General features: G+C 45.2%; 2 protein-coding genes across 3 annotated transcripts; both read right to left on the minus strand.

The window, feature by feature from the left end:
* Positions 1 to 18,121: 18,121 nt before the first annotated feature.
* Positions 18,122 to 19,938, minus strand: LOC117839753 (uncharacterized). 2 transcript variants are annotated; one of them, XR_004636889.2, is made up of 3 exons: positions 19,513 to 19,938; positions 18,627 to 19,325; positions 18,122 to 18,466 (listed from the first exon to the last, which is right to left on the minus strand). XR_004636889.2 is itself a non-coding variant. In XM_034720164.2 (3 exons), exons 1-3 carry the CDS (start codon positions 19,559 to 19,561, stop codon positions 18,335 to 18,337), a joined length of 492 nt encoding a protein of 163 aa, XP_034576055.1. In that variant the 5' UTR covers positions 19,562 to 19,935; the 3' UTR covers positions 18,122 to 18,334. The 2 variants fall into 2 exon arrangements, 1 of the variants encoding a protein (XP_034576055.1); XM_034720164.2 differs by having other exon boundaries at positions 19,015 to 19,325; positions 19,513 to 19,935.
* Positions 19,939 to 22,625: 2,687 nt separating this feature from the next.
* On the minus strand, positions 22,626 to 25,001 carry LOC117835857 (homeobox-leucine zipper protein HOX23). Its single transcript, XM_034715169.2, has 2 exons — positions 24,210 to 25,001; positions 22,626 to 23,588 (listed from the first exon to the last, which is right to left on the minus strand). The coding sequence occupies exons 1-2, from the start codon at positions 24,876 to 24,878 to the stop codon at positions 23,157 to 23,159; spliced, it is 1,101 nt and encodes a 366-aa protein (XP_034571060.1). The 5' UTR covers positions 24,879 to 25,001; the 3' UTR covers positions 22,626 to 23,156.
* Positions 25,002 to 26,439: the final 1,438 nt, after the last annotated feature.

Consider the following 26,439-nt stretch of genomic DNA (forward strand, 5'->3'; position numbering starts at 1 on the left):
CCTATGCAATAATTCAAGATTTCATACTTTCATATGCAGGATGCATTTCATGTATTATTGCAGTTTCGACCACATTCACCTAGACAAGGATTTAAACTTGATTTCTTCGCAAAGTAAAATGGGTTGCGATTTAAAACTCAAGCTCGACTTGATGGTGATTGTGTACACATATAAGAATTTAACATCTTAAACTTCACAAAGAAAGGTGGGGGTCATTTTGGGGTTGCTCAATATTCAATTGGAAAGTTATCCTATTTCTGAATTTTTAAACAACTTAAAAGAGCTTTTACCCTTTTACCCTTCCTATTAAACATTTGTTATTATTCCATTTAACTAGCTATTAACTTCAATAAATATTTTTGGAAGGACCTGATAACATATGGTTCTGAAATTTTTACAGAAGCTTCATTAACACTAACAGAGGCTACTGTAAATTTTCCAGGATTTATTGAGCGTGAAAACTATTTATCACATAAAAAGTACATTAAACCACATGCATTTATTTAAGCATGGTAAAACAAGCATTCAACAGAAACCAGTATTTTTTCTAGGGAAATAGTCATATCAGGAACTCAACAAAGGTGATATGGCACTTTTCTCTATTTTCTTTCAATTATGGTGTAAAAGACAAGATTAAAGCTAGGATTCAAGCATTTAACCCAAACCAGTATGTTTAAGAACTAAACTAGTGTTGCAAAACTCATATCTAGAACAAGCATGTTACGAGTGGCCTAACAGAGGTGGATTAACATTTTTCTCATTTTGGTATGATTTATGGTGCATTTATTGGCTCAAACAAAAAATAAAACCTAGAGAAAAAACTACAATAGTAACATGTCTACAACTATTTTTCTGTGAAACTACTCTTCACCAAGAGTCTAACAAAGTTAGATTCATATTTTTAGCATTTTTCTACAACCTCCTATGCATTTCCAAGTTTTCAGCCGATTTAAAATGATTAAAACAGAAAAGATTTAACTACGCTTTGCGAGTAGGCCCCTGGAACTTTTGAACTCTCACAACCAGGTCCTGCACTTTTACGCGAATGATCCTAGAAAGATTTAGGGGCTTTCAAATAGGTCCTTGGACCTCACCGGTGGCTTGCCGGTGAAATTCCGGCGAGCGGTGGCAGCAAAAGGTGGGGGAAATGGCTCGGGCGTGACCATGGGCTCAGCATGAGGGGATGCACCGAAAGGAGCGAGGGCGGAGGAGGCTCGATGGCGGCAGTCCATGGCGAGGGTGAAGCAGCGGCGGAGGCAGTTCTGCTCTGGCGCCGGCGGTGACGGAGAAGGCTCAGTAGCGACTCGGGAAGCTGCACAGGCGTATGGGTGGTCTACCGGAGGGGCTACGAGGCGGCGGCGATGCTTGGGAGGGTGAGCTCGACAGTCGGGTGCGGCGGTGGAGCAAGGCAATGTTTCCGCGGGGAGACTAGCGGCGATGAAGCGCCGGTGAGGAGCTTTGGCCTCCTTTTATAGGCGCTAGGGGGTGCTGGTGAGACGGTAAGGGCGTCGGGGCACCACGGAGGGTTCAGGGAGGGTACAGGAGCGCGGCAAACTACTGGCGGAGTAGAGCAGTGGCGGTGGCGACTGGCCAGGGCAGGGCTGCGCGCGTGGGCGAGCAGCGGCTATTAGTGGGGGAGGATCATGACGGGATACTGCCCCTTTGCCTCGCGCGCGGAAAGGCTGAGTGAGTTGATGCGTCCACAGCGGTGGTTGGCCTTGCGGCGCTAGCCAGTCCGGTGGCGCAACGTGGTGATGAGCTTGCGCAGCGGCGGCAGAGGCGCGCGGAGGACTAGCCGGTGAAGATACTACTGTGTGCGGGGAAGGATGGCGTCGGTGTGAGATTGGGCAGCGCTGGGGAGCCGTCGCGTCCCATCGGCGGCGAGCATTGGCTGGCGGTGCTGCACCGGTCGAGCTGCACCGCGTGGCGTGGTGCGACGCACCGTGCGCGGTCACTGTGCCGGGGGTACTCGAGTAGCACACGAAGGCAGCGCCTTTGAGGCGATTTTCTCCAGAGTTTGAATTTGAACTTTGAAAAGTCCAAACACAAAACTTGCTGACAAACCATTGACTACAACTTTTACAAAGGTTCATGGGTCAAAAACTGGCCGGTTTGGAAGATAGAAAGGCTCAAATTTTGGTAGAACGCCGGTTTGAAAAGAGTTTGAATTTTCCCAAAAATTTGCTGAATTTTGAACTTAAATTTGGATGCCTTCCACTCAAAATCAGAATGTGTGCAAATAACAAAAGTTGTTTACCTTCAAAAGTTCTACAACTTATATTGGCCAAAAGTTGAGTTCTTATACGAAATCTGTTTTTGACAACTACCCCCAATTAGAGGTTTTGAGGCCTTTTATGAAAACTTAGTGCATTGAATTGTCCATTCAAATTCGGCATTTGAATTTTTGGCCTTTTCTGACTTAATTTGGCTTGTTTTCATGTTAGATTTCTTGTTTGGCCCTATTTGATTTCAATTTGCCCTTTTTGGTGCTCTTATGAATTTAAAATGCACTTGAATGTTACAATTGGCAAAGTATAGAGTTTAAGTGTGACTTGTACCCTTAATCACTTCAATTAAATTTTGGAAATCTCATGTTACAGTAGTGTTATACCTCCACGCAAAGATGGCAAGGTCAACCCACCGAGATTTGCACCCAAATCCAAATTTGTAGCAGATACGCACACCCTACAAGATTGGCATCCTTCGCAGTACGTCTGCAAGCGTCACACAACTGCCTATACAGCTAGGCGAGCACCGCTGAACCCCAACTATACCCACAGATGTTATCCTAATTCTGACCCAATATTGGAAGAACCATCCAAGACACGGTGTTCCCGGCTGCATCAGTGAGTAAGAAGCCGCTAACTAAGTGCCACAGCCAAACACGAGCGTGCCTCTCCACAACCTCTTCATCCGCTCCCTATCAGCACACATTGAACTGCTCCCTCAACCATGCCAAGCTCACCCCGGATGTCTTCTTGGAGTTGTCTCCCTCTTTGGGCTCTGGAGGCCTAATCCCAGTGTGCAGCTCTACCATATCACGCCAGTTGTCACTCTGAATGATCCCCATCACTGGAAGCCCCTCCAGTGGAAGACCAAGGATCATCGCCATGTCCAGCATGGTCACAATCATCTCACCGCACGGAGGTGGAACGTGTGAGTCTTCGGACGCCAACGGTCGACCATGGCGGTCAACAAGGGTCCATCCATCGGAGGGAGGCCCTCAGCAACCACCAGAGCAATGTCTAGAAATCCAGCTCTGTGGAGGTACGGCACGTAGCGCTCATCCCACCTAAGTGGGGAGTGCACTCGTGGCCGTAATGGCTTCAAGTCCTGCAAAACAACCAAATAATTGGAGATATGATTATTTCTTACCATACAAGGAAATGGAAATAAATGGAAATTGTAGTACCTCGTGGTGGTCGGCGAGGAGGTGGCCGCAGTGGTGCACGTCGTACGCGGCCTCAAGGACCGGGTAGACTAGATCTGCCATCCTAAAATAGAATAAACAATACTCGTTAGTAATAAGGTTCTTTGCATGATAAGTAGAGTAACAATGAAAATATATACTATCAATAAATCTTATAATGATAACCATGCAAAATACGACCTCCTCGACTACCCTCAGGTTGGAAGAACGCTTGCTTCTATTTTTCGCCTTAGATTTCTTGCCCTTAGATTTCTTCTTGCGGCATGTACAATTCTTAATGAATTTGTGGCACTTGGAGCAACAATTTTCTGACTTATCCATATTAAAATCGCCAGTCCCATAATCTGCTGAAAGCCTCCCTTGCGACTCATCCATGTCACCTCTCAAACGCTTCTTCTGCCTCCTACCTATTTTGTTTCTCTTCAAATTGGAGTTTGGGACGTATCTAGCCCATCATATGATGGCCATTGTGCCAGATCAAGGTAAAGTTCAAAGCTTGATTCAATTTTAATGGTGTGCTCCCTAAAGTACAACGGTGACATGTATATGGGGCTTTCATAATTATAACCTCTTGCCTTGCAAGTTATAATCAAGTGTGAACATGGAAGGTGCAACAATTGAGGAATGTTGCAGCTGCACAAACATTCATTGAGATCCACTCTATAGTTTCGGCCTCCATGGCTCTCACCGCCAACGTTAGTAGTGCTAGAACCTCTTATAGAATATACCATTCTTTCTGGCTCGTACGGTTCTGGTAATTGGTTAACGGACCTAAGCTCAGCATCTGATATATGTTCATCTACAACCTTACCATTCTTGTGACCTTCATTCAACAAATCACATGCCTTTTGCCATCTGTCAAACAAGTACTCAATAATTCCGGATACAGGTCTACTTCATATGCCTTTGAAAACAGCGTTTAGGGATTCCAAGTAATTTGTGGTCATAATACCCCAACGCATCCCTCCCTCATCGAAAGCTTGCGCCCATTTGTCCTTATCCTCCAGTTCAACCTTCAACCATTCTTTTGCCTCATCGTTCCAGTCCTTCACTAGATCTTGTAATTTCTCATCAAATTCTTTCTCCGTATGTACCATGCATAAAACCTTCAACTTTCCAATCACCTCCTTGTTCTTTTGCCGATGCCACATGTTGGCGGCAAAGTGCCTCATGCACCACCTATGCACAAGCGGTGGAAACCCTTCCATGTGGTCATTCACACAATTTAAGAGGCCATGGTGCCCAACTGAGATCATACATACTTGCCGTGACAGTCCAAGTATGTGTCGCCGAACGATTTTCATGAACCATGACCAACTGTCGTTGTTCTCACTCTCAGCCAAGGCAAAAGCTAGAGGGACAAGCTGATGTTCTGGATCTACTACAACTGCCATCATTAGTGTACCCTTATACTTCCCGGTCAAGAATGTACCATCAACAAGTATCACAAGATGACAATGTTGAAAAGACACACGACATTGTGGGAAGCACCAAAATACCCTTTGGAGCACGTGCTTTAAAACACCATTGTCAGATTGCATCATGTCGGATGAGTGAGTAAACCATTTAACCCCAGGATTATAGTAGGCCATAGCTGTGAGTACTCTAGGAAACTTACCATACGACTCCTTCTAGTCTCCTCAAAGTAGGGCAACGACGTGTTACTTCGCCCGTCATGCCTTTGAATACTTGACACGGTATCCACTTAAGGCGAATATGGACTCCACGAGAGATGGCACCAATGTCTCGCTATCGGCATGAACAATGCCTAGGATGCATCTCCCAAGATACTTTGTTGTGCACTGGACGTGCACTCGCTTCGGCTATGAAGAACGACAAGTATGCGGTTGCACAACCTTTGAAATCCTCCATTGGTCGGTGCTTTTAATTAGCCACGACCATACACGCCACATGCATCCTTGCTTGCACATGACATCATACCTTAGTTTCTTGTCAGAGTGAACTACACTGAAAGGCCTATGTAACCTCACTGTGTAGTCAGCCAAGAAAAACTTGAGCTCCTCAAGACGGTTGAACTTCATTCCCTTCTTAATCACTGGATCTCACTATAGGGTATCCCTTCCAAATTTACCATAGTAGATTCACATATGGCTTTGTGGACCATGCTTATGTCCTTATCATTGGGAACGGATGGGAGTTCGACATGACATTCTTTCAACAACCGCAACTCTTTATGGCTGTAACAAAAACATTTGCCCATACGACCAATGTCTTCTACATCATGCACGGTTGTAGTGTTGACCTGCGGCCCATCCTCCTCAGATTCCGACTCCTCGTCCTCATATTCAGGCCCATCACTCTCAGATTTTGACTCCTCCTCCTCCTCGACATCTTCTACCCCATCCTCCTCAAAGTTGCCATCTTCGAAACCTAGAGATATGTCATCATCATCTATATTTGCTTCTTCCCGCTCAAAAGTATCATTGGGAAAATCATCATTCGTAATGGCCAAGCCAAAATCAGATTGCCTTTCACCTAAACCGTGCTGTCAAATTGCTAACTCTTAGGTACCATTCTAATTCATTAACTGGACTTCATCTCTCAAGGCAACATTTGCGCCAGGCATAGGAAAATATCAACTACCACCTCCAAACATACAACATTTGCATGCTCAACTACCTCCTTATATTGCTTCCAATTAGACTCGGATTCCAAGTTCATAAGAACATAATGAGGTCTAGCTTTCCTACAATCAAAACACCCTCTCAAGATCATCTCATCCACTCCACATCCATACTTTCTCATTGCATGGTCAACTAAATCTTTAAAGTTGGAGAAGCATTGAACAATTCCACTACCTCATTCATATTCTCAAACTTCCCATTCTCTTTCACAATCCCACCATCAAACATACGAACTAAATGATCCATCTACAAAATACAAATACTTTACCATACCAACTATAGTAAGTATATTGCAAAATAAACATATTGGACATATTAATTGGACATCAATTGGACATATTGCACAAATAAACCTACTAATGCCATGTACACTACACAAATGGATCAATAACTATATAAATCTAAGCATGCAACAAGTTCTACACATTAAAATCGCGGGCAGAAAGTCTTCTGCGTATGAACTAAGCATCCACTACTACGTAACAACATTAAATTTCATCAAAAATTCGAAACAACATCCTAAAACCTAGGTCACCTTAACATCCACTGATCTAGCAAATGGTACAATAAAACAAGGAAAAAAGTGGGGGGAATACCTTCCCAGGAACGCGGGGATCGATTTCCCCACCAAAAATCACTAGATTTGGGGAGGATTTCAAGGGGGGTGGCCGGCGCCGAGCTCAAAGTGGCACGCGGGTCTGGCTAGAGAAGGAAGAGAGAAGGAAGGGAGGAGGAGGAAGGGTGTCGCGTGGCGCGTCAAGTGCGCCGCCAAGTCAGCATCGCGCCAACGTGGCCGCTCTGCTACGCCATTGCATGTGGCACGGCAGAGACTACCTGCCACGTCACGGCCCACAGCGCGATCAAAAGGGTCACGCGGTGCAAAGGAAAGGGTTTTTAAAAAAATATCTTTAAAAAGGTTTAGAATTAAAAAAAATTCGTAAGAGGGTCCTGGCCTGACCTGACCTTTCGTCTTCAGAGATGCAAGAAATTGAAGTTCCCCTTGTAGCCGCGTATGCTGAGTACATATGACAGCATCGAGGAGCTATACTTTCTGAAACCGTGTTGTACGGGCACTACAGGAAAGCTAAAAATTGCCGAGTGTGTCGGTGTTTTAGACCGGCAACCCGCCTAGGGGTACCCTAGGTGGTCTTTTATGCGGTAAGGGTCGTCGAGAATCAAGGAATAAATGGTGATGCAAGGAACACGATTTAGACAGGTTCGGGCCGCTAGATCGCGTAATACCCTACGTCCTGTGTGTTGGTTTGTATTGATCTTGGGGATTGATGAATTGGAGTTGTTCTTGGGTGTCCTGGGCTTGGGTGTTGAGGTATGACCTTGAGGTCTGACCTGCCGAGCTAGGTACCCCTGCCCTCCTTTATATAGTCCAGGGGGCAGAGTACTAGTCGGATTATAAGGAGGAGTCCTAGTAGGAGTACTCGGGACTAGTCCTAGTCGGATTACAGGGGAATCCTAGTAGGAGTCTGACTTCTTCCTTCCTTGCGGGTACTGGGGATGTATTCCTGTCAGAATGTATTTTTTTTGCCGAGTGTTTTTTTTCGAGCACTCAGCAAACAAGCTCTTCGCCGAGTGCCAAGCCAAAAACACTCGGCAAATAAGAAACACTCGGCAAATCGGGGCTTTGCCGAGTGTCAAATTAAAAACACTCAGCAAACCACCCTCTTTGCCGAGTGTCAAAAAAGACACTCGGCAAAGAAGGGGGTTTGCCTAGTGTTTTTTTGACACTCGGCAAAAAAATAATTTTTTTTCCTCTTTTCACCATGAAATTTTTCCTACTCCCCACATACAACATGTGGTACTCCATGTTAAAATTTGGTATTTTTTTGGATTTATTTGCTATATTTATTTAATTAATTGCATTTCAAGAAAATTTTTGGTATAAGTCAAATTTGAACTGCAAGTGATTCAAATTATGGAACAAAATGAGTAGAAAAATGGTACTCATGTTATTTGGCCCAATTTGAGACCTGACCCATGAAATGAAAAGAAATTTCGAACATCTTGTTCAGGAAACACGACCATGAACGTGTGGCAGTAGTATTTTTAAATTGTAAAAAAACAAGCAAAGTCTGAAAATCATGAGATTTGTCATGATGTGATGATATAATACGTGGAGGCTGTGGAAAAAAATTGAGAAGGTTTTGCACATTTCATCATGTACAATGATTACAAACCGAAGCATCACAGAAGAAGAATAGTAACTTTGAGAGGATTCGATAAGATTTAGAGTCGAAGTGACGGTCGAGTTTGGTTTGACTACAAAACTTTTTGTATAGTCAATAGAGAACATATATTGGTTTGTGTGAAAATTTGGTATTTTTTTGAAACTGTTGGATATTTTTTATTTTTTTTTAAAAAAACTTTGCCGAGTGTCCTACGTTGGACACTCGACAAAGAAACCCTTTACCGAGTGTCCACATAGGACACTCGGCGACTTTTTTTCTGGCCCCCCCTCAAAACACCCGCACCCCCCTCTTCACGCCGCCGCCCCCGCCCCCGCCACCCGCGCCTCCACTCACGCCGGGCCCCTCCTCCTCCCCTGCACGCCGTCGTCCCCCTCCTCCTCACGCCGGCCCCCTCCTTCTCCCCTCACGCTGCCGCCCCCTCCTCCTCACGCCGCCCCCCCCCTTCTCTCACGCCGGGCCCCTCCTCCTCCCCTGCACGCCGCCCCCCCCCTCCTCCTCACGCTGGCCCCCTCCTCCTCCCCTCACGCCGCCGCCCCACTCCTCCTCCCCTCCCGCCGGACGCCGCCTCCCCTCTCTCCTTCTCCCCCCAGATCCGGCTCTCCCCTTCTCCCCCGGCGGGGGCCAGATCCGGGCGAGGATGGGAGGCGGCCCTCCCTCCCCCGGTCGGATCCCCTCCCCTCGCAGCCGGATCCGGGTGAGGATGGGAGGCGGCCCTCCCTCCCCCCGCCGGATCCCCTCCCCGGCGACGCGCGGCCCGCCACCGTCGTCTCCATCGTCCTCGTCGACAAGGTCGGCCGCCGGAAGCTCCGGGTGGACCGCCCCTCCTCGGCGGATGTGGCGGCGTGGCGGGCGGCGGCCGTGGCGAGGCGGCGTGGGGGGTGGCAGCCGTGGTGAGGCGGCGTGGGGGGCGGCGGCCGTGGCGAGGCGGCGGTGGTAAAGGCCGGTGGTGGTGGTCGGCAGTGGTGGTTGCGGCTGGCGTTTTTGGTTTTTTTTTCGAAAAATATGTTTGCCGAGTGTTTTTTTTCACTCGGCGAAAGCTTCGCCGAGTGCACGACATAAAACACTCGGCAAAGTTAACTTTGCCGACTCAAAATTTTCCGTGTGTCTCGGCAAACGTTTCGCCGAGTGTTTTTGAGCCTTCGCCGAGTGCCCCAGGCACTCGGCGAACTTTCTGTTTCCCGTAGTGGGGTGTACGTACGCCTGATTAGAAGTTGGGGAGGGAAAAAGAGAGGGGAAAGTTGGAGTTTGAGCTGCCAGTGACGACGGAGTGAGTGACACAGTTACGTAGGAAGAATAGAAAAGAGCGGGAGTAAAAAGTTGGTGCAATATCTGTCAGGAGATTAAAGCCTTTCCCGTTGCATCTGTTCGGCTGAGATTGTTGCACATATCCTCTGCGTTGGCAGCGTCAGCGTGATCGATCGAGCAAAGAGATTCATGGGTCACATTGGATGTTTGAATATCAATTAGCAGAACTAAATATGAGCTAATTATAAAACTAGTTGCATAAGTCGTGGCTAATTTGCGAGATAAATCTATTAAGCCTAACTAATTCATGATTAGTACATATTTACTGTAGCATCGCATGAGCCAATCATGAACTAATTAGATTTAATAGATTCATCTCGTGAATTAGTCTTCATTTATATAATTAGTTTTATAATTAATCTATATTTAATACTTCAAATCGAATGTGACGGGACTAAGTCCCAGCTCCAAACGGAGCCTCAGATCCCCCATGACAGGTACTCGCATCAACGCACAGTCTTTGAGCAAGCAACACCCGAGAAAAAGAAGAAGATCATTTACGGTTACAGCTGATGTCACAGGTATACGAGCAGGTACTTGTGATGCTCCGTGAATCTGGAGTGCTATTAAGCTACCTACCTCGCCGCTATGGAGCTATCAACTAAAGTACCGTCATTTTGTTTTTGTCCTCGAATAGCAAAGCTGGTTTAGAATTTTTTTTATTTTTAACCTTTTTCTAAATATAATTTTAAAAATATCGTCAGCGGAAGATTATAAGCGGCAGGTGACCCTTTTGCCCGCGCCAGACCGCCTAGCGCGGTAGAGGCTTCTGCCGCGTCACATGCACAAGCACGGCGGATCCCTGCCACGCTAGCGCGGCGCGACACCGGGCCAAGTAGGCGTTGACGTGGGCAGGCGCTTGAATACTTGACACGGTATCCACTAAAGTCGAAGGTGGATTCCACGAGGGATGGCACCGATGTCTCGTTGTCTTTACGGATAATACCTAGGATACACTGCCCAAGGTACTTTGCTGTGCACTGGACGTGCACTCGCTTCGAATGTGAAGAACGACAAGTATGCGGTTGCACAATATTTGAAATCCTCCATTGTCTGGTGCTTGATATTAGCCGAGACCATACACGCCAATGGCATCCTTGCTTGCACATCACATTGTATCTTAAGTTCTTGTCGGAGTGAACTACGCTAAAAGGTCTATGTAACCTCACTGCGTAGTCAGCCAAGAAAAACTTCAGCTCCTCAAGACTTTTGAACTTCATTCCCTTCTTAATCACTGGACTCTCACTAAAGGGTATCCCTTCGGAATTCACCATACTAGATTCACATATGGCTTTATGGACCATAATGATGTCCTGATCATTGGGAATGGATGGCAGTTCGGCATCACGTTCCTTCAACAACCGCAACTTGTTCTGGGTGTAAGAAAAACATTCATCCATACGACCAATGCCTTCTACATCATGCACGGTTGCAGTGTCGAAGTGCGGTCCATCCTCTTCCTCGTCCTCATTTTCATGCCCACCACTCTGAGATGGTGACTCCTCCTCTACCTCGACATCTACTACCCCATCTTTCTCAAATTCACTATCTTCGGAACCCATAGACATATCATCATCATCATCATCTATATTTGCTTCATCCCTCTCAAAAGTGTTATTGGGAAAATCATCATTGGCAATGGCCAAGTCAAAAGCAGATTCTGCTTCACCTAATACATGTTGCAAAATTTCTGACTCCTGGGTACCATTACGATTTACTACCGGCACTTCGTCCCTCAAGACAACATTTGGGCCAGGCATACGAACAATTTCAACTATAATCTCCAAACATGCAACATTTGCTTCGTGAACTACATCCTTACAGTGCTTCCAATTTGAATCGGATGCCAAGTTCATGAGAATATAATGAGCTCTAGCTTTCCCACAATCAAAATGATCTCTCAAACTCATCTCATCCACTCTAAATCCATACTTCCTCATTGCATGGTCAACTAAATCAGTAAAACTTGGAGGACCCTCGAAGAATTCAAATAACTCATTCATATTCTCTAACTCTCCATTTTGTTTCACAATACCACCATGAAAAAATCAAACCAAACGATCCATCTACAAAATACAAACACTTCACCATATCATGTACACTACACATTGCACATATTCGACATATCAACTGGACACATTCCACATATTGGACATATTGCAAACAAAAAAATGCACATATCATGTACATTACATAATTGGATGAATATATACCTAAATCGAAGTATTCAACAAGTTCTACACATCAATATCGCGGGCAGAGACTCTATTACGTTTTAACTACGCATCATCTAACACATAACAACATTGCATTTCATTCAAAATTGAAATCATCAACCTAACCCTAGGTCACCTAAACATCCTCCGATCTACCAAATGCAACAGTAAAACATGGGAAAAAAGTAGGGGGATACCTTCCACACGATGCAGGGATCAATTTTCACAACTTTCCCCAAGCTGAATCGCCGAAGATTTAGGGATTTGGGGGAGGGGCGGTGGCCGGTGGTGTGGAGGAGTTCGGGTGCGGGTGTTCTGGAGGAAGAAGAAAGGAGGGAGGGAGGAAGGAAGGAGCCGACGCCGTGTGTAGGAGGGGCGTTGCCGCGCCAAGCGGGCTGGCGCGGCACACACCTGCCCACGTTAGCGTCTACCTGGCCCGGCGCCGCGCCGCGCCAGTATGGCAAGGATCCACCGCGCTAGGCGGTCTGGCATGGGCAAAAGGATCACCCGCCGCTAATAATCTTCCGCTGAGGTTATTTTTAAAATTATATTTAAAAAGTTAAAAATAAAAAAAGTTAGGCAATCACCATCATGGCACTGTATAACCGGCCAGTGTCAGGCTGTCAGCAGCACTCTACGTGATAGATAAGTTATGTATTTTTAAAGCTCAGTTAAGCCCATGTACAACATTTTTTCTTTAACATTTTTGGCATCCATCAACATTTGTTGACATTATCAACATTTTCTAAAAAAAGTTTGGTTTAATTGTCACCAACTTTTCTTGACGTTGACCAACATTTTTTCTATATATACCAACATTTTCTTTAATTTTTTTACATTCACCAACATTACTAATCAACATTTTTTCGACATTTACCAACTTTTTTACGTTAAAAAAAGTTAAGATAGTTCATCTAAAATGTTAACTTTCAAAAAATACAACAAAACATAGTCATTTTGATAAATGTTGATTGAATTCAACATTTTTTTAAAAATGTTGAATTCAACATGGTTAAAATAATGGTGTATTATTCAAAACAAACTTGAATTCAAATTTTTCAAAAAAAATGTTGAAATAGTGTACTATAAATGTTGAAAAATGTATTAAAAATATTGAAATAGTATATTAAAATGTTGAATATTAAAATAAAAAATTTAAAGTATCAATTGGATCTCATTTTGTTGCATTAAATCCAAACATCAATGATCGTCAAACGGATTTCGAAATGGATCAACGACTTAAGAGAAAATTACGTTTCGACATTTACCAACTTTTTTACATTAAAAAATATTAAGATAGTTCATCTAAAATGTTAACTTTCAAAAAAAACAATAAAACATAGAAAAATGTTGATTGAATTCAACATTTTCCAAAAAATATTGAATTATTTCAACATTTTTCGAAAAATATTGAATTATTTCAACATTTTTGAAAAAATGTTGAATTCAACATGGTTAAAATAATGGTGTATTATTCAAAACAAACTTGAATTCAAATTTTTCAAAAAAATGTTGAAATAGTGTACTATAAATGTTGAAAAATGTATTAAAAATATTGAAATAGTATATTAAAATGTTGAATATTAAAATAAAAAATTTAAAGTATCAATTGGATCTCATTTTGTTGCATTAAATCCAAACATCAATGATCATCAAACGGATTTCGAAATGGATCAACGACTTAAGAGAAAATTACGTTTCGACATTTACCAACTTTTTTACATTAAAAAATATTAAGATAGTTCATCTAAAATGTTAACTTTCAAAAAAAACAATAAAACATAGAAAAATGTTGAATTATTTCAACATTTTTCAAAAAATATTGAATTATTTCAACATTTTTTCAAAAATGTTGAATTCAACATGGTTAAAATAATGGTGTATTATTCAAAACAAACTTGAATTCAAATTTTTTAAAAAAATGTTGAAATAGTGTACTATAAATGTTGAAAAATGTATTAAAAATATTGAAATAGTATATTAAAATTTTGAATATTAAAATAAAAAATTTAAAGTATCATATTGGATCTCATTTTGTTGCATTAAATCCAAACATCAATGATCTTCAATCGGATTTCGAAATAGATCAACGACTTAGGGGCTGTTTGGATACGAGGTGCTAAACTTTAACAGTGTCACATTAGATGTTCGAATGCTAATTAGGAGGAGTAAATATGAGCTAATTATAAAATTAATTGCAGAACCTTGTGCTAATTCGCGAGACGAATCTATTAAGCCTAATTAATCCATCATTAGCAAATGGTTACTGTAGCACCATATTGTCAAATCATGAACTAATTAGGCTTAATAGATTCGTCTCGTGAATTATACTCCATCTGTGCAATTAGTTTTGTAATTAACTTATGTTTAGTACTTCTAATTAGCATCAAATATTCGATGTGATAGGTGTTAAACTTTAATAGTCCACCTCTTAATAGAAAATTACGTTTCGAGTTCTGAACCCACACGAGATTCTCACGCAACCTCATCACTCATGTGATGACACATGTCCCTCCACCAGTACATAGCACTCCGCCAGGCACCGCCTATCCGTGAAAACCGCTTCGCGTCCGCACGGAAAAACCTTTTCTACTTTACCACTTCCAATTAAAATGCGCCACGTGTACTGTGCGGTGTATAATCTTCCGGAAGATGCATAAGATTTCCGACATACTGCCCTGATTCTACTTTTATTTTGAAAAAGACTTTTTTTAAAGGAAAACTCTATTAATTTTGTCCGTGTCAAAACATCCGCAAACTCCGCCGTTCTCGACACAGCTAGGAGGGAAGGGAAATCGTGCCAAGTTGAACGCTTGCACCACAAGGGTCTGATTGGTTCTGGGGTCGAAGTGGATTGGGTTGAAGCCGATCCACTTCGCCCCATGTTTGGTTCGAGAAGAGATAGGTTGGAGCCGACCCAGATGGAGAATATTCCTAGTTGATCCGGGTTCATCCCATCCTAAAAAAAGATGGAATCATCCCAACCCACTTCTTCTCCGTTTCTTCTCCGTTCGCCCAAGCCCGCCGCCGCTGTCCGCCCGACCCCACCGCCGCCTGCCCACCATCGGCCTGCCCTCCGCCCGCCTCGTGCCCTCCCGCAGCTGCCTCCCCCGCAGCTCCAACTCCGGTGGCGCAACTCCCCCACGGCTCCAACGGGGCGACAGCGCAAGGATCTGGGGAGGCAGGGGCGGCGGCGCCGGTCGCCCTCCCCGCTCCGCCACCGCTGCCCGCCCGACCCCGTCACCACCCTCCGTCGGCCAGCCATCCGCCGCCCCCTGCCCGCCCTCCTCCCACCGGCTCGGCGTCTTCCCGCCACCGCCTGCCCGGCGGCGCAGCTCCGGCGCCCCATGGCCCCGCACCCGCTGCAGAGACCGAGTGGCCGGGAGGCGGCGGCGGGGGCCGGCGCGGGAGTGCTAGCCGACGGTGGGGGTCGGCGCGGAGGCGGCCGGGGAGGAGCCACCGGCGGGGCTGGCGCGCTAGCGGCCGGGGAGTAGCGGGGGCGGCGCCAGGAGTGCTTGCGGGGAGGAGAGAAGGAAGAAGAGTAAAGGGAGGAAAAAAAGAAATAGAAAGAAGAGGATGACATGTGGGGCCCATAATTAACGGTGTTACAAGGACATCCATCCCAACCCTCACAACTTCTCCAACCAAATAAAAAACTGGGTCCAACCCATCCCTCTTCAACCCTCTCATCCAAACAAAAGATGGGTCGATTCCAACCCAGAAAAGTGGGTTGGCTCAAGCCAACCCACATGGTTCCAAAACCAAACGCACCCTAAGTGGCCCAACCCAGGGCCGAAACCGCGAGCCGGCAAAGAAATGGACGATGAAAACGGCCTTCGCTTCCCTGTTCTTATTCTTGGGCTGGATGGTTTGGACCTTTTTGGGCCTAGAATCATCTTTCGCCTCTTGGGCTTGGGCCCGTCACAGACACTGATGCTGCTACGATCTTCATCTGAAAAATGGTTAATTCGCCTGCCTATCTTGAGAATATACTCCCTCCAGTCATTATGACTAGACGTTTCTTACAACAAAATACGGAGTACTACAAATAATTGCGGGATAATTTGGCTGTCCGAAACGTCAAATACTCCGTAACATTGACCAATGGTACTATATGTCTATATAGAAGTACCATCCGAAATAGCTCCATCATTTCTTCATGATTTAGGTGACTCAGGTTTGGCCGTTTGTTCTCACCTGGAGTTTTGAACAGAGTTAACTGCTGGCCTAAGAATGGGACAGCAGTTGACTGGACATTATGTTGCCCATGATCAATGGGCACATCTCTAACCGGGCTTGATCTCGACCTACACTTGTACTATAACAAGTGCTTCTCGACTTCTCGGGATAATAGGATTGGTCTTCTTTTTCCAAAGGATAATGGATTTGGTTCAATAGGAAATGCCCACGCATCTACACCTAGCCCGTCGAGGAAAGGCGCAACAATTGGGTTCACCAATTTTGTTTCTAGGAGACCAGGAGAACATTTGCTTTTCTTCCTCCTCAGTTTCTCTAGTGCGAGGAATAAATACAAGGATGGCTCATTTTATCCTTCATTCATCGCTAGGCTCTAGCCCTGCAACTGCGAGCAAGGATCCTCTGCCCCAGTCCCCTAGCGCCACCATATGGATCATGATCGGACTGATTAGTTGGTTGCTTAATAACCAACTAATAACTCGAGCCCGTGCCATCTTCTCTTGAAAAATCCTCTACTCGTATGTGTGCATGATGCTCCAGTCATGGCAATCTCTGTTTGCAACCAGACGTCGCTACTTTCACGAAGAACAGAGTTATCCTGCGACGGGTTGCGGAAAAGGGGGATGGCGCGACCCCTGCACCCCAGCCTCCACCTCGCCTGCCTCCATCTGTGGCCAGCGGCTCCAGCTGCCTCGCCGCGCCGCCCACCGCCCACCGCCCACCACTGCCCCTCAACCCCCGCCGTCGACCCTGCCCACCACCCTCCAAAGTCCAGCCGCCCGTTGCTCTGGTGGCGCCCTTGCCACCTCGCTGCACCGGCGGGCCGCGGCCCACCGCCGTGTCGCAGCCACCACCGCCCCAAGCCCCCTTTTCCAAGGTCCACCGGTGATATCCAACCCCGGACCCCTAACCCCCGCGCTAACCAGGCGGCACTCCTTCTCCGACAGCAGCGGCGCGACGACGACTAGTCGTGAGGTAGCTTAGGAGCACAACCCATCGTCTGATGGACTTTTCCTTTCAGGAATTATATGCTTTAGGAGAAAATTTTTGAAAAAAAGTTTATTTTCCATCAAAACATAATATGAAGCAGGTAGGTAAAGCGGAGCAGAATTGTACAACTCTGGATGTTCTTGCCGTTGGTCCATTAATGTAACTCCCGTACGATCTTAAAACTACTAGGAAAAACAATCTTCCGTCCCATGCATTACCGGTTACATTTTGACCTGATACTAAATATTAGTTTCGGATAAAATTTAGTAACCCCTGGAAGTCTTTTAGTAAAAGGTCCCTTCACAGGTTACTTAAAAAAACATATCTAAGTAAATCACATGTACTATGTAGGTAAGATGGTAAGGAAGGCTCGCGCTAGGCTTGATGTCGTAGGTTCGAATTCCATGCACCACGCACACACACATATGTGACTTGTGATTTGTGATGTTGTGCATGTGTGCGAGCCTCGGGCTATTCAACCAATATTTTCTTTATTTTTTGAGCGTAATACTTTAGGACCCCTTTAGTACTGGGTAAATACCTTTAGTACTGACATAGTGAAACCGATACTAAAGGAGAGTCAGGACAGGTCGATTATCTAGTAATATAACCAGCCTAATCATGTGAACACCAAGACTAGAGAATTAATTAATTGCATAAAATGATTTTGAGATGCCCCTTGGGGCGAGGACCTGCGTATGCTCGATGCAGGCATGATGACGATCTAGTGGTGTCAGTGTAGTAGCGCATTCAAATGTTGATGTCGTTGATGATTGCCGTCATATAGGGATGGCGACAGGGTTTAGTCTTCAGTCTTCACCACATTGTCATGATCAACATCAGAGATGAAAGCGGTCGGACGTTGACGTGGTCGGAATAGATCCCTTATCACTTTCACTTTCACATTTTAATACAAAAATGAAATTGAAAGCGGGGAGGTCGGAAACGAAAACAAATTCATGAAATATCAAAAATGAACCAATTCGAGCGAAAGCATGTTGATAACAATCGGGATGTAGAAGGGAACGGGAACACCGACCGGTAGTCCGTAGAACCCGGTACAACAAGTCGACCAAATAGACATAAAATAATTACATAAGTAATTGTAAATATAATGATGGCATCAAGACAACATGTACAAAAACATAGGTTATGATTGCTAAAGTGCATAAGCAGCAACAATTCCATCCCATAGTGCCACATTCACGCAGACAGTTTAATAGTTCACCATGTCAACAAACCACAAGCACAAACAAAAGTCTCCATCTCAGACTCCCAGCCTCACTAGACAAGTACTGAACAACATAACACAAAGTCATGTCATAAGTCTTGGTTAAAAGCTACAGCCTACAGCTCATCGGCATCATCCATGATGTCAGGATCACTGTCCATGTCTTCTTCCTCCTCCTCCTCCTGAATCGAGTCTATCTGTTCCTCATTCTTCTCCTCAATCCAATCGATCTGTCCCTCACTCTTCTCCTACAAGTTTTGCCCAGCACATGAAAATTCTTAGTTACAGAGCTAAAAAATAGCAACTCATTGAATTTGCATTATAAAGTTAAGGAAAACAACCTATTCTCAATATACCACCTAACTATAACTTCAAGAAAAGATTTCTGATAGCTTTACACTAGTATACCTTCATTTTACATTGAAGAAGCTAATAGTTGTCTTTTGCATGCGCCTATCATCATCAATCCAATGAATAGTCACACACATGTATCCTTTGTTTTGGCATGAGGTCTACATCCATGATTGCACTGAAGCGACACTGTATACTTTTCAGTTCTGCATACAAGGCTTCCTTTTCTTCCAAATATTTGTCCATTATTTCATTCCTAACAGTGACCCAGGACTTAATGGGAAAGTAGGACGGAGAGATTTTATAAAATCAACAAGATACTCATGCTCAACAATATTGAAAGGATATTCATGCATGGTTATTGCCAAATTTAATTTCCTCAAACTAACTTCTTGGTCATATTTGTAAGGCTAAACATGAGTAATTTTAGTGCCAGGGTCCTTACCAACTTGGTAAAGTGCTCCCAAACAGCCGAAGTGCATCTCCTTTTCCTCTTACCAGTAAGGTGAACAACATCATCCCCTTCCTCTTGATCTTCGTCATCCCCTTCAACATGAATCTGAACAACTTCTGGATTTGCAATTATAGCTGTAGTTTCATCAGTCTGCACATGTGGTGCTTGTGCGCCAACACCACTTCCAATGGTGTCCACATTTGCAGCTTCCATTGGCACAGAAGAACCCCTTCCAGATGGTGTTGGGCTTGGACTAGCACTAGCACTGGCACTTTGAGGTGCAGTCTTTTTACTCCTAGATCCTGCCAAGAGCAAAAAAAAAAATCATTGCTAAATCTGTGCCAAACTGACAAGTGCAACAGATTACCGATAATGAAACAATAATTGAATAGAATACTTACAACAAAATATAGACAACACATTACCAAACCAAAGCATGCTATTTTCATTTTGTACTCTAAATTGTACAAACTACAAATCTGGATGTACCTGTATTAAAAGCATGTGGTGGCGTCGAATGACCTAGAAGGTGGTGCATCTCTTGGTCTTATTGATCCTGCACTTTGCCTTAGATGCAGAATGAGAAGGACCTCCTCCGGTAGGGGGCACCAACATCTTTGGCTTCTCCGGGGCCATGCCGCCCTCGACCAGAAGGAGGCGCTTCTTCGGGCAGCGGTGGTGGTTGTAGCAGGCGGGGGAGGGACGAGGGACGGAGGGGTTCTGGAGCGGAGGAGTGGAGGCGGCGGCTGAATAGGAGAGTTCGGGAGGGAATGAAGTGGAGGGGTCATAGTTAGCGGGAGCTTGAGAGAGTAGGATATTGACCCTAATTTTCTTGGGATGGGCCTTTGAATGTCTTGATGGGCTAGCTTTACTGCTTGAGTGGACTAGAAAGAAAAAGAGGATATCCCGTATACGTAAAAACGGGATATCCTGACTAAATACGGGAAATACGAAAATGATCGGGATATCACCCGATTTCGTCCCGATTTCATATTTGATATCCCATATTTCGTATTTGATATAACATATTCCGCTTTTATCCGAAAATACGAAAACAAGCAAGTAAAATGTAGAAAAATGGATCGGGACAGGATGTGATCCATCCCGATCGTTTTCAACCAGACATGGCGTGGGTCACATGCTCCTGCGTTTCCTACGCATGTGAGGGAGCATAAAAATGCTAAAAAAATACCACCAAATTTATTGTGCCGCCGCCGCATGCATCTACATCTATCCACATAATTAAAGTAATCGAAGCTCAAGATGTACATGGACTAACAAAAAAGTAATACCAGTATGGTATAGTCGGCAACCCTTACTCTTTTCATCCCCCAACCTGTTAATGTTTCCATGCCGATTTCTTTTTTTTTTGTTCAATGTGCTTGTTTGAGTTTGGATTTGAAACTTATTTATAGAGAAATATTTGCACATGGTGGCAACAATATAAATTTCGGATGAAAATTTTGAAACATTTTTTTGGGTGTGACCTGGCGGGAGCACCAGATTTGTTCTCAGCTAGATACATGTGGCATACAGCACACATATGACTACCGAGCGGTGCGAAATAAAGTAAACATGCATGCTGCTGTCAGCATGTCAATTAGTGTACCCACTTTAATTAATCGCGTGGTTAGTGGTTACCTGCTCAGAGTAGCAAAAATAAAAGGGGGGAGGGAATGGCTAATTATGGCAAAGACCAGCATTCGGTGGCGTACGAACACGTACGCTTGCGCTGTAGGTTGATTAGGAATTGCGCAAAGCTCGGTTTGCCGCAGAGTTAGGGGACAGGAACACAAAGGCACTGCCTTTGTTAGGTCGATCCTCCAGTGTGCAAGGGCAGTGTAATGAAATTCAGGGTAGAATCAAGTAAATTTAAACGTAGGGCCTGTTAATATGTGAAAAAAAGCAACTAATAGTATAATTTATATAATTGCGTTGTGCATGTTACCATACAAGATACAACATATATACATGCATTTTATGGATCGATGAGCAAATCGATTTTTATGCTTAGCAACTATGAGAGATGATTTCTTAATGAGTCATGTACCAATGAAATAACAATGCATATTAAATTATAATAATACTACATTACAAATTTATGTAAGTTGATACTTTCGAAACATTTATTGCATTTCGATTAAAAAATTCTAACATATCTATCAAATTTTAAGCTCTCTATGCTTTAGAGAAATGTATGAATATACACATGGTTCTTTGATGGGGTAAAAGAAACAACCTTATAAATGATACTTGCACTAATCATTTGCCCTTTCCACAAGTCCAATTCCAACTACATTGTTCTTAAATAGGTAAAATTGAAATTTACCCAAGTTCCTTAGAATGTGGGTAGCTAAATTTTGGTCTCATGCATGGATGCTCAATTACACGACACTCGAACACATTACATAGAAATATATATAGTACAACTTTGTGTTTTCAATTAAATTGAACTTGTCATAAGAATACTAAATTTTGAATTTAAAACTTTTTCGGCATTCTAAAAAGATGCAATTAGGTGTTCCTCAAACCTTTAAAATTTTCTCGAATTTGAAACTTTTATAAACAAGAAGTTAGATTGAGTTGGCCATTTGTATTTTTATATTTATTTTTAGTCTATTAAAATATTTTAGTGAAGTTACATATTAAACTTTGTTTCTAGTTGAACTTATAAAATATTTTAGTGAAGATAAAAGAGAAACTCTGCTTCACTCACCCTTAAGCCTTAAATTGGGTCTGCAAGCAAGGCCTAGGTCCAACATATATCTGATACAACTCTCTGAATCTGATATTCAATTAGACTATTCGAATAATCCAATTGTGGATATCCGGTAATCGACGATGGTACTACGATTCTTATATTCAAATCTGACATTCAATAAAACTATCTGATCGGATATCCAAGAAGAGTATTGGATATCTGAAAAATGGCACCAAATCGGTATCCGAACCCTTCGATCATCTGTCAGGAAATATCTGCACCCCCTATTTGACATGGTCCACCCTCTTGGCCTCTGGCTCTTCCGAAAGAACATGGTTCAGAAAAGGATAGAGCGAAATCACCTGCAAGTCAAATATAGCTAGATCGGGCAAAGCTAATCAGAATAAATAATATTCTGAAGGGGAATATGACTGTTTTACCGTCACAGAAGTATGCTTAGAGGGGGTCAAATTACTGCCCTCCCCTCACAATATATTTAACTAGCTAACCATGCGTGGACAATAATCTTTAACCTGAGTAACTCTGTGAAACTCGTTTCATGTTTTGTTGATTCACATATTTACTCAAACAAAGACGATCATCAAAGGTAATTAATAATAAGTATAAGTCAACCTTCTAATTATTTTATTTAGTGATAATGCATTATTAGGAATTGATTAAATCAAATGGGCGTGGCCTGCACAGCTTGCACAAACAGTGTGTCTATACAAGCTGTCTGTTTCGTAGGCTCGAAGATGAGGCCCACATGCCAAACACCAACCGCACACCACAGTACTGCTACTACCCCATATATCAAGCTCCCATCCACATCAGGGGTCGTCCATTGAAACAAAAGAAATAAAAAAAATGATATTCCAGTGATCCTTACCGGCACAGAAAATAGTATCAATTAAATATGTATTAATGTCCATTTCACAGTAGATCCACACAAGGGGGAAAAAAAGGAGAGAAAAATTGCATGATTTCAAGTTCGAAACTTCTTGGTACTCACAAGGTACCACAATCCTATACACAACAATATCACCACTGCCTCACAAATGTAATCACCTATATATAAATATTAAACAGAAAAATAGTGATCAAGGGAAAATTAAATAATAAGAGAAAGGAAAAAAGAAAAGGTTACTACTCAAATCCAAAATCTACCTAGACTGACACATGATCCATCCGACGTGTACTCCAATCATTCCTCCTCATCTTAAACTCAAACTGGATCATCCCATCACTTTGTTTCATCAATTTGCATATTGTTCAACGACGTACTCATCATCGTGGCATTGGTGATCTCTCCTCCTACTAGCATTGATCGATGCCAAGAAATGGAGAGCCACACTGATCGATTACTCTTAGTTTCCGTTGATCATTCGTCACATGCATTGTCTCATTAATCCTCGCGGAGGACGATGTGCGATCACTGGAAGCTGTGGTGGCCGTCGGCCCACGGCCAGAAGGGCGGCTGCTCGTCGACGACGGCGCCGCAGAGCAGGCTACCGAAGCTGCCACCCGCGGCGCCGGCGGGCGTGTCGGCGGTGGCGCTGTGGCCGAGCTCCATCTTGGGCGCGGCGGCCGGGGACGGGTGGCCGCTGCTGTGCAGGAGCTGGTCGACGGCGGCGGAGGCGTAGAACGGGAGGCCGCGGTGGGTGGTGTTGATGGGGCTCTCGTCGGCGGCGGCCGCCGGCGCCGGTGGCCTGGAGATGTCGAGGTTGATCTCGGAGCTGTTCTCGCTGCGGTTGCTGCAGGACGCCTCCGTCTCCTTGACGTTGAGGTTGATGAGCTCCGACGCCGCCTCCTGCCTCCCTCCTCCTCCGCCGCCATTCCCGCCGCCTCCCTTGAGCGCCATGATCTGCACGCGAACCAGCTCACAAGCATGAGGACATGGTGGACAGAATTGGAGTGGTGGCCCGGAAAGGGAGAAGGTGATTGGTAGATCGAGTGGCTAATCATGCTGCATGCACCACAGGAGAGAGAGAGAGTGAGAGGAGAGAGAAAGAGAGGGATGCATGGGTGGCCGACAGCAGGCGCAGCGTTCATATGGCCGGCACCGATCCCGACACGCGCACTTTCTGCAGACGACGCTGAAACCCACATGGATCCTATCAGCTACTTCCTGGCTATGGCATGTCATGGTATGGTATGGTATGGATCACAGCGGCGGTAGCAGTCAGTCCTGCTACTCCTACCACTGCTACTGCTACACCATGTCTGTACCCTGCATCATCGATCGATCCCCAATCATGCATTCTGACACCCACCAAGAGAGAGCAACCAAGAACGAACCATGGCGATCGATCTTGCGCTGCTGACACTGCTAGCCAGCTCCTGATCAAGATCCAGGAGCAAGAAGAACATTTATGGAGAACAATGGCTATTACAAACTACTCCTAGATCTCGGCGTGCTTGTGTCTGTTAGATGCATATATGTTGCTCGGCAAAGTATAACAAGTAAGTAGATCTTGTTTGTTACCTCGGCGTGGAGCTTCTTGTTGTGGGCGAGGAGGGCGTCGTTCTCGGCACGGGCGGCGTCGAGCTGGCGGCGGAGCGCGTCGTAGTCCTTCTCGAGCTGCTTCGTCTTCCACCTCGCGCGCCGGTTCTGGAACCAGATGGCCACCTGCCGGGGCTGCAGCCCCAGCGCGCGGGCCAGCTGCGCCTTCCGCTCCGGCTCCAGCTTGTTCGCCACCTCGAAGCTCCGCTCCAGCGTCCGCACCTGCTCCACGCTCAGCCGCCGCTTCCTCTCCCCGCCGCACCCGCCGCCCGCCGCCGCCGACCCTTCCTCGTCGTCCGACGCCGCGCCGCCGCCGCCCCCGTCCTGCTGCGGATCCGCGGCGTGCAGGTTGTTGTTGTCGTCGCCCACGCCGCCGTCGGGGAACATGCGCTTGCCGAGCCCGCCGCCCAGCATTGGCGGCGGCGCGGCCATGGCGCCTCCGAAGTCGTGGAGGAAGGGGCTGACGAGGGCGGGGGGAGGGGGAGCCAGGAGGTGGTGCGCCTCGTGCTCGTGGCCCTCATGGTGGTGGTGGTGGTGGTGGTGGTGGTGCTCCGGCTGCTGGGGGTGGTGAGGGAGAGGCTGCTGCATTTGGAGTAGGAAGTTGGCGGGGAAGAAGGAGGGGGCCATGCCATTGGTGGCCATTGGCTTCATCACAGGAGCGGGAGGAGCATGGGAGGAGTATATCAATCAGAGAGAGAGAAGAGAGAGAGAGAGGGAGGGAGGGAGGTTGGTTGAGAGTGTGTGACAGGGAGGCAGAGGATGGAGGAAGATGGGAGCAAATGGAAATATAAGATGGAGTTTTTTTTTCTTTCCTCACATTAATTGTAAAAGGAGATATTTTGTGAAAGGAAAACCTAAGTAATGTAATAGGGAGGAAGCGCTTAGCTTTAGCTAAAATATGTTGGAATCTTGTCAAATATTGTTACTATTAGGTTATATTATACATTCCGGTTGAAGCAAATCTCGAATGATTGTGGTACGTAAGGATAGGAGGTGATTAGGCAGCATCAAAAGGTAAGATATACCGAGACAAAGCGAGCTAGCTTGAGAAGTAGGAGGTTGTGTGCGGCAGTGCACCCCGCAGTGAGCGACCAGAGCGGCGGCGGCGTGGACGAGGGTGGCATAAGCAGAGGAGCAGCGGTGCAAGCAGGCTAGTGGCGGCGGCGCAAGCAGAGCGCGGTGGAGGGAGAGAGAGATACAGTATGTATGGTATATAGAGGAAATACAGTATGGCTTGGTTTAATGGAATACACTTAAAAGGGGTGAAATGACACGGTGTTGATAACACCCGCTTAGCGGGCCACCGTCCAAAAACCGCTTTGGGTGAAAGTGTGATTTTAGATGCACGGTGAAATTTTGGTTGCGAAGCAAATCAAACGTAGCAAGAGCTGGCAGATAAAAAATGTGAGTGAAGTAAGGCCACGCATACTGGCTGGCGGCTGCTACAATTTGCTAATCATCGGACACAATTTGCATCCAACTGCTGTGGGCCCCCGCGGACGGAATAGCCGTACCAACGCAACGTCTACGCCTCCCCTCCTGTAACCAACCACGCAGTACCCGACTGCTGTACCACGACCATTTCAAGCACTCACCACTGCGTACATACAGAGAATAAAATTGAAAGTTCCGACAGTGGTTTAATTGTTGTGTTATCTCAGATCTTGTTACATAATAACATGGCAAACAGTATAGAACAAGGATGAGGACACGTAGGGTAGAATAGAACCAAAACACACATGTCGACTACTGCTTGTCATCAGACCTTTTTTTTTGGGGGTTAACGAATAACATCAAGGGTAACCCTCCTTCTGGATAGTAATAGTACTCACAGGGGCCCACATGGTGACAGTACTGCAGGGCATGTGTACATGCTGCTAATACTCGTATTCACTCATGCGTGTGCGCATATAAATACTACTGGTCCAGCTGCATGCTCATTCTCTGACAGAGTAAATCCAGTGCCCTGAACCTCACAGGGGGATGTTCTTCTTCTCCTTCCAAAGTCAGACCATTATTTTACCGTCTTCTGTCTCTCACACACGCAGCATATATTGACGACGATGATGTTGCAATCATAGGACGGGCGACGACGACGCTGTCACCGAAAAGTTTATATCATTCTCCGCCTCGGGAACCCAACCCAACCCGGCCTTCCTTCCTTGCTAATCGAGAGCCCTATGATTAGCTTAATCCCGGATCGAAAAGGTGA

Source organism: Setaria viridis, chromosome 9, assembly GCF_005286985.2.
Source record: "Setaria viridis chromosome 9, Setaria_viridis_v4.0, whole genome shotgun sequence".
In the NCBI taxonomy this organism is placed as follows: Eukaryota; Viridiplantae; Streptophyta; class Magnoliopsida; order Poales; family Poaceae; genus Setaria; species Setaria viridis.

Coding starts and splice junctions, on each gene's coding strand:
- LOC117839753 (XM_034720164.2), bottom strand. CDS start 19,561: ATGCACCACCTTCTAGGTCATTCGACGCCACCACATGCTTTTAATACA. Junction 19,326..19,512: donor ACCACATGCTTTTAATACAG/GTACATCCAGAT, acceptor TGCTCTTGGCAG/GATCTAGGAGTAAAAAGACT. Junction 18,467..19,014: donor GGGAGCACTTTACCAAGTTG/GTAAGGACCCTG, acceptor CAAAACTTGTAG/GAGAAGAGTGAGGGACAGAT.
- LOC117835857 (XM_034715169.2), bottom strand. CDS start 24,878: ATGAAGCCAATGGCCACCAATGGCATGGCCCCCTCCTTCTTCCCCGCC. Junction 23,589..24,209: donor ACAAGAAGCTCCACGCCGAG/GTAACAAACAAG, acceptor GTTCGCGTGCAG/ATCATGGCGCTCAAGGGAGG.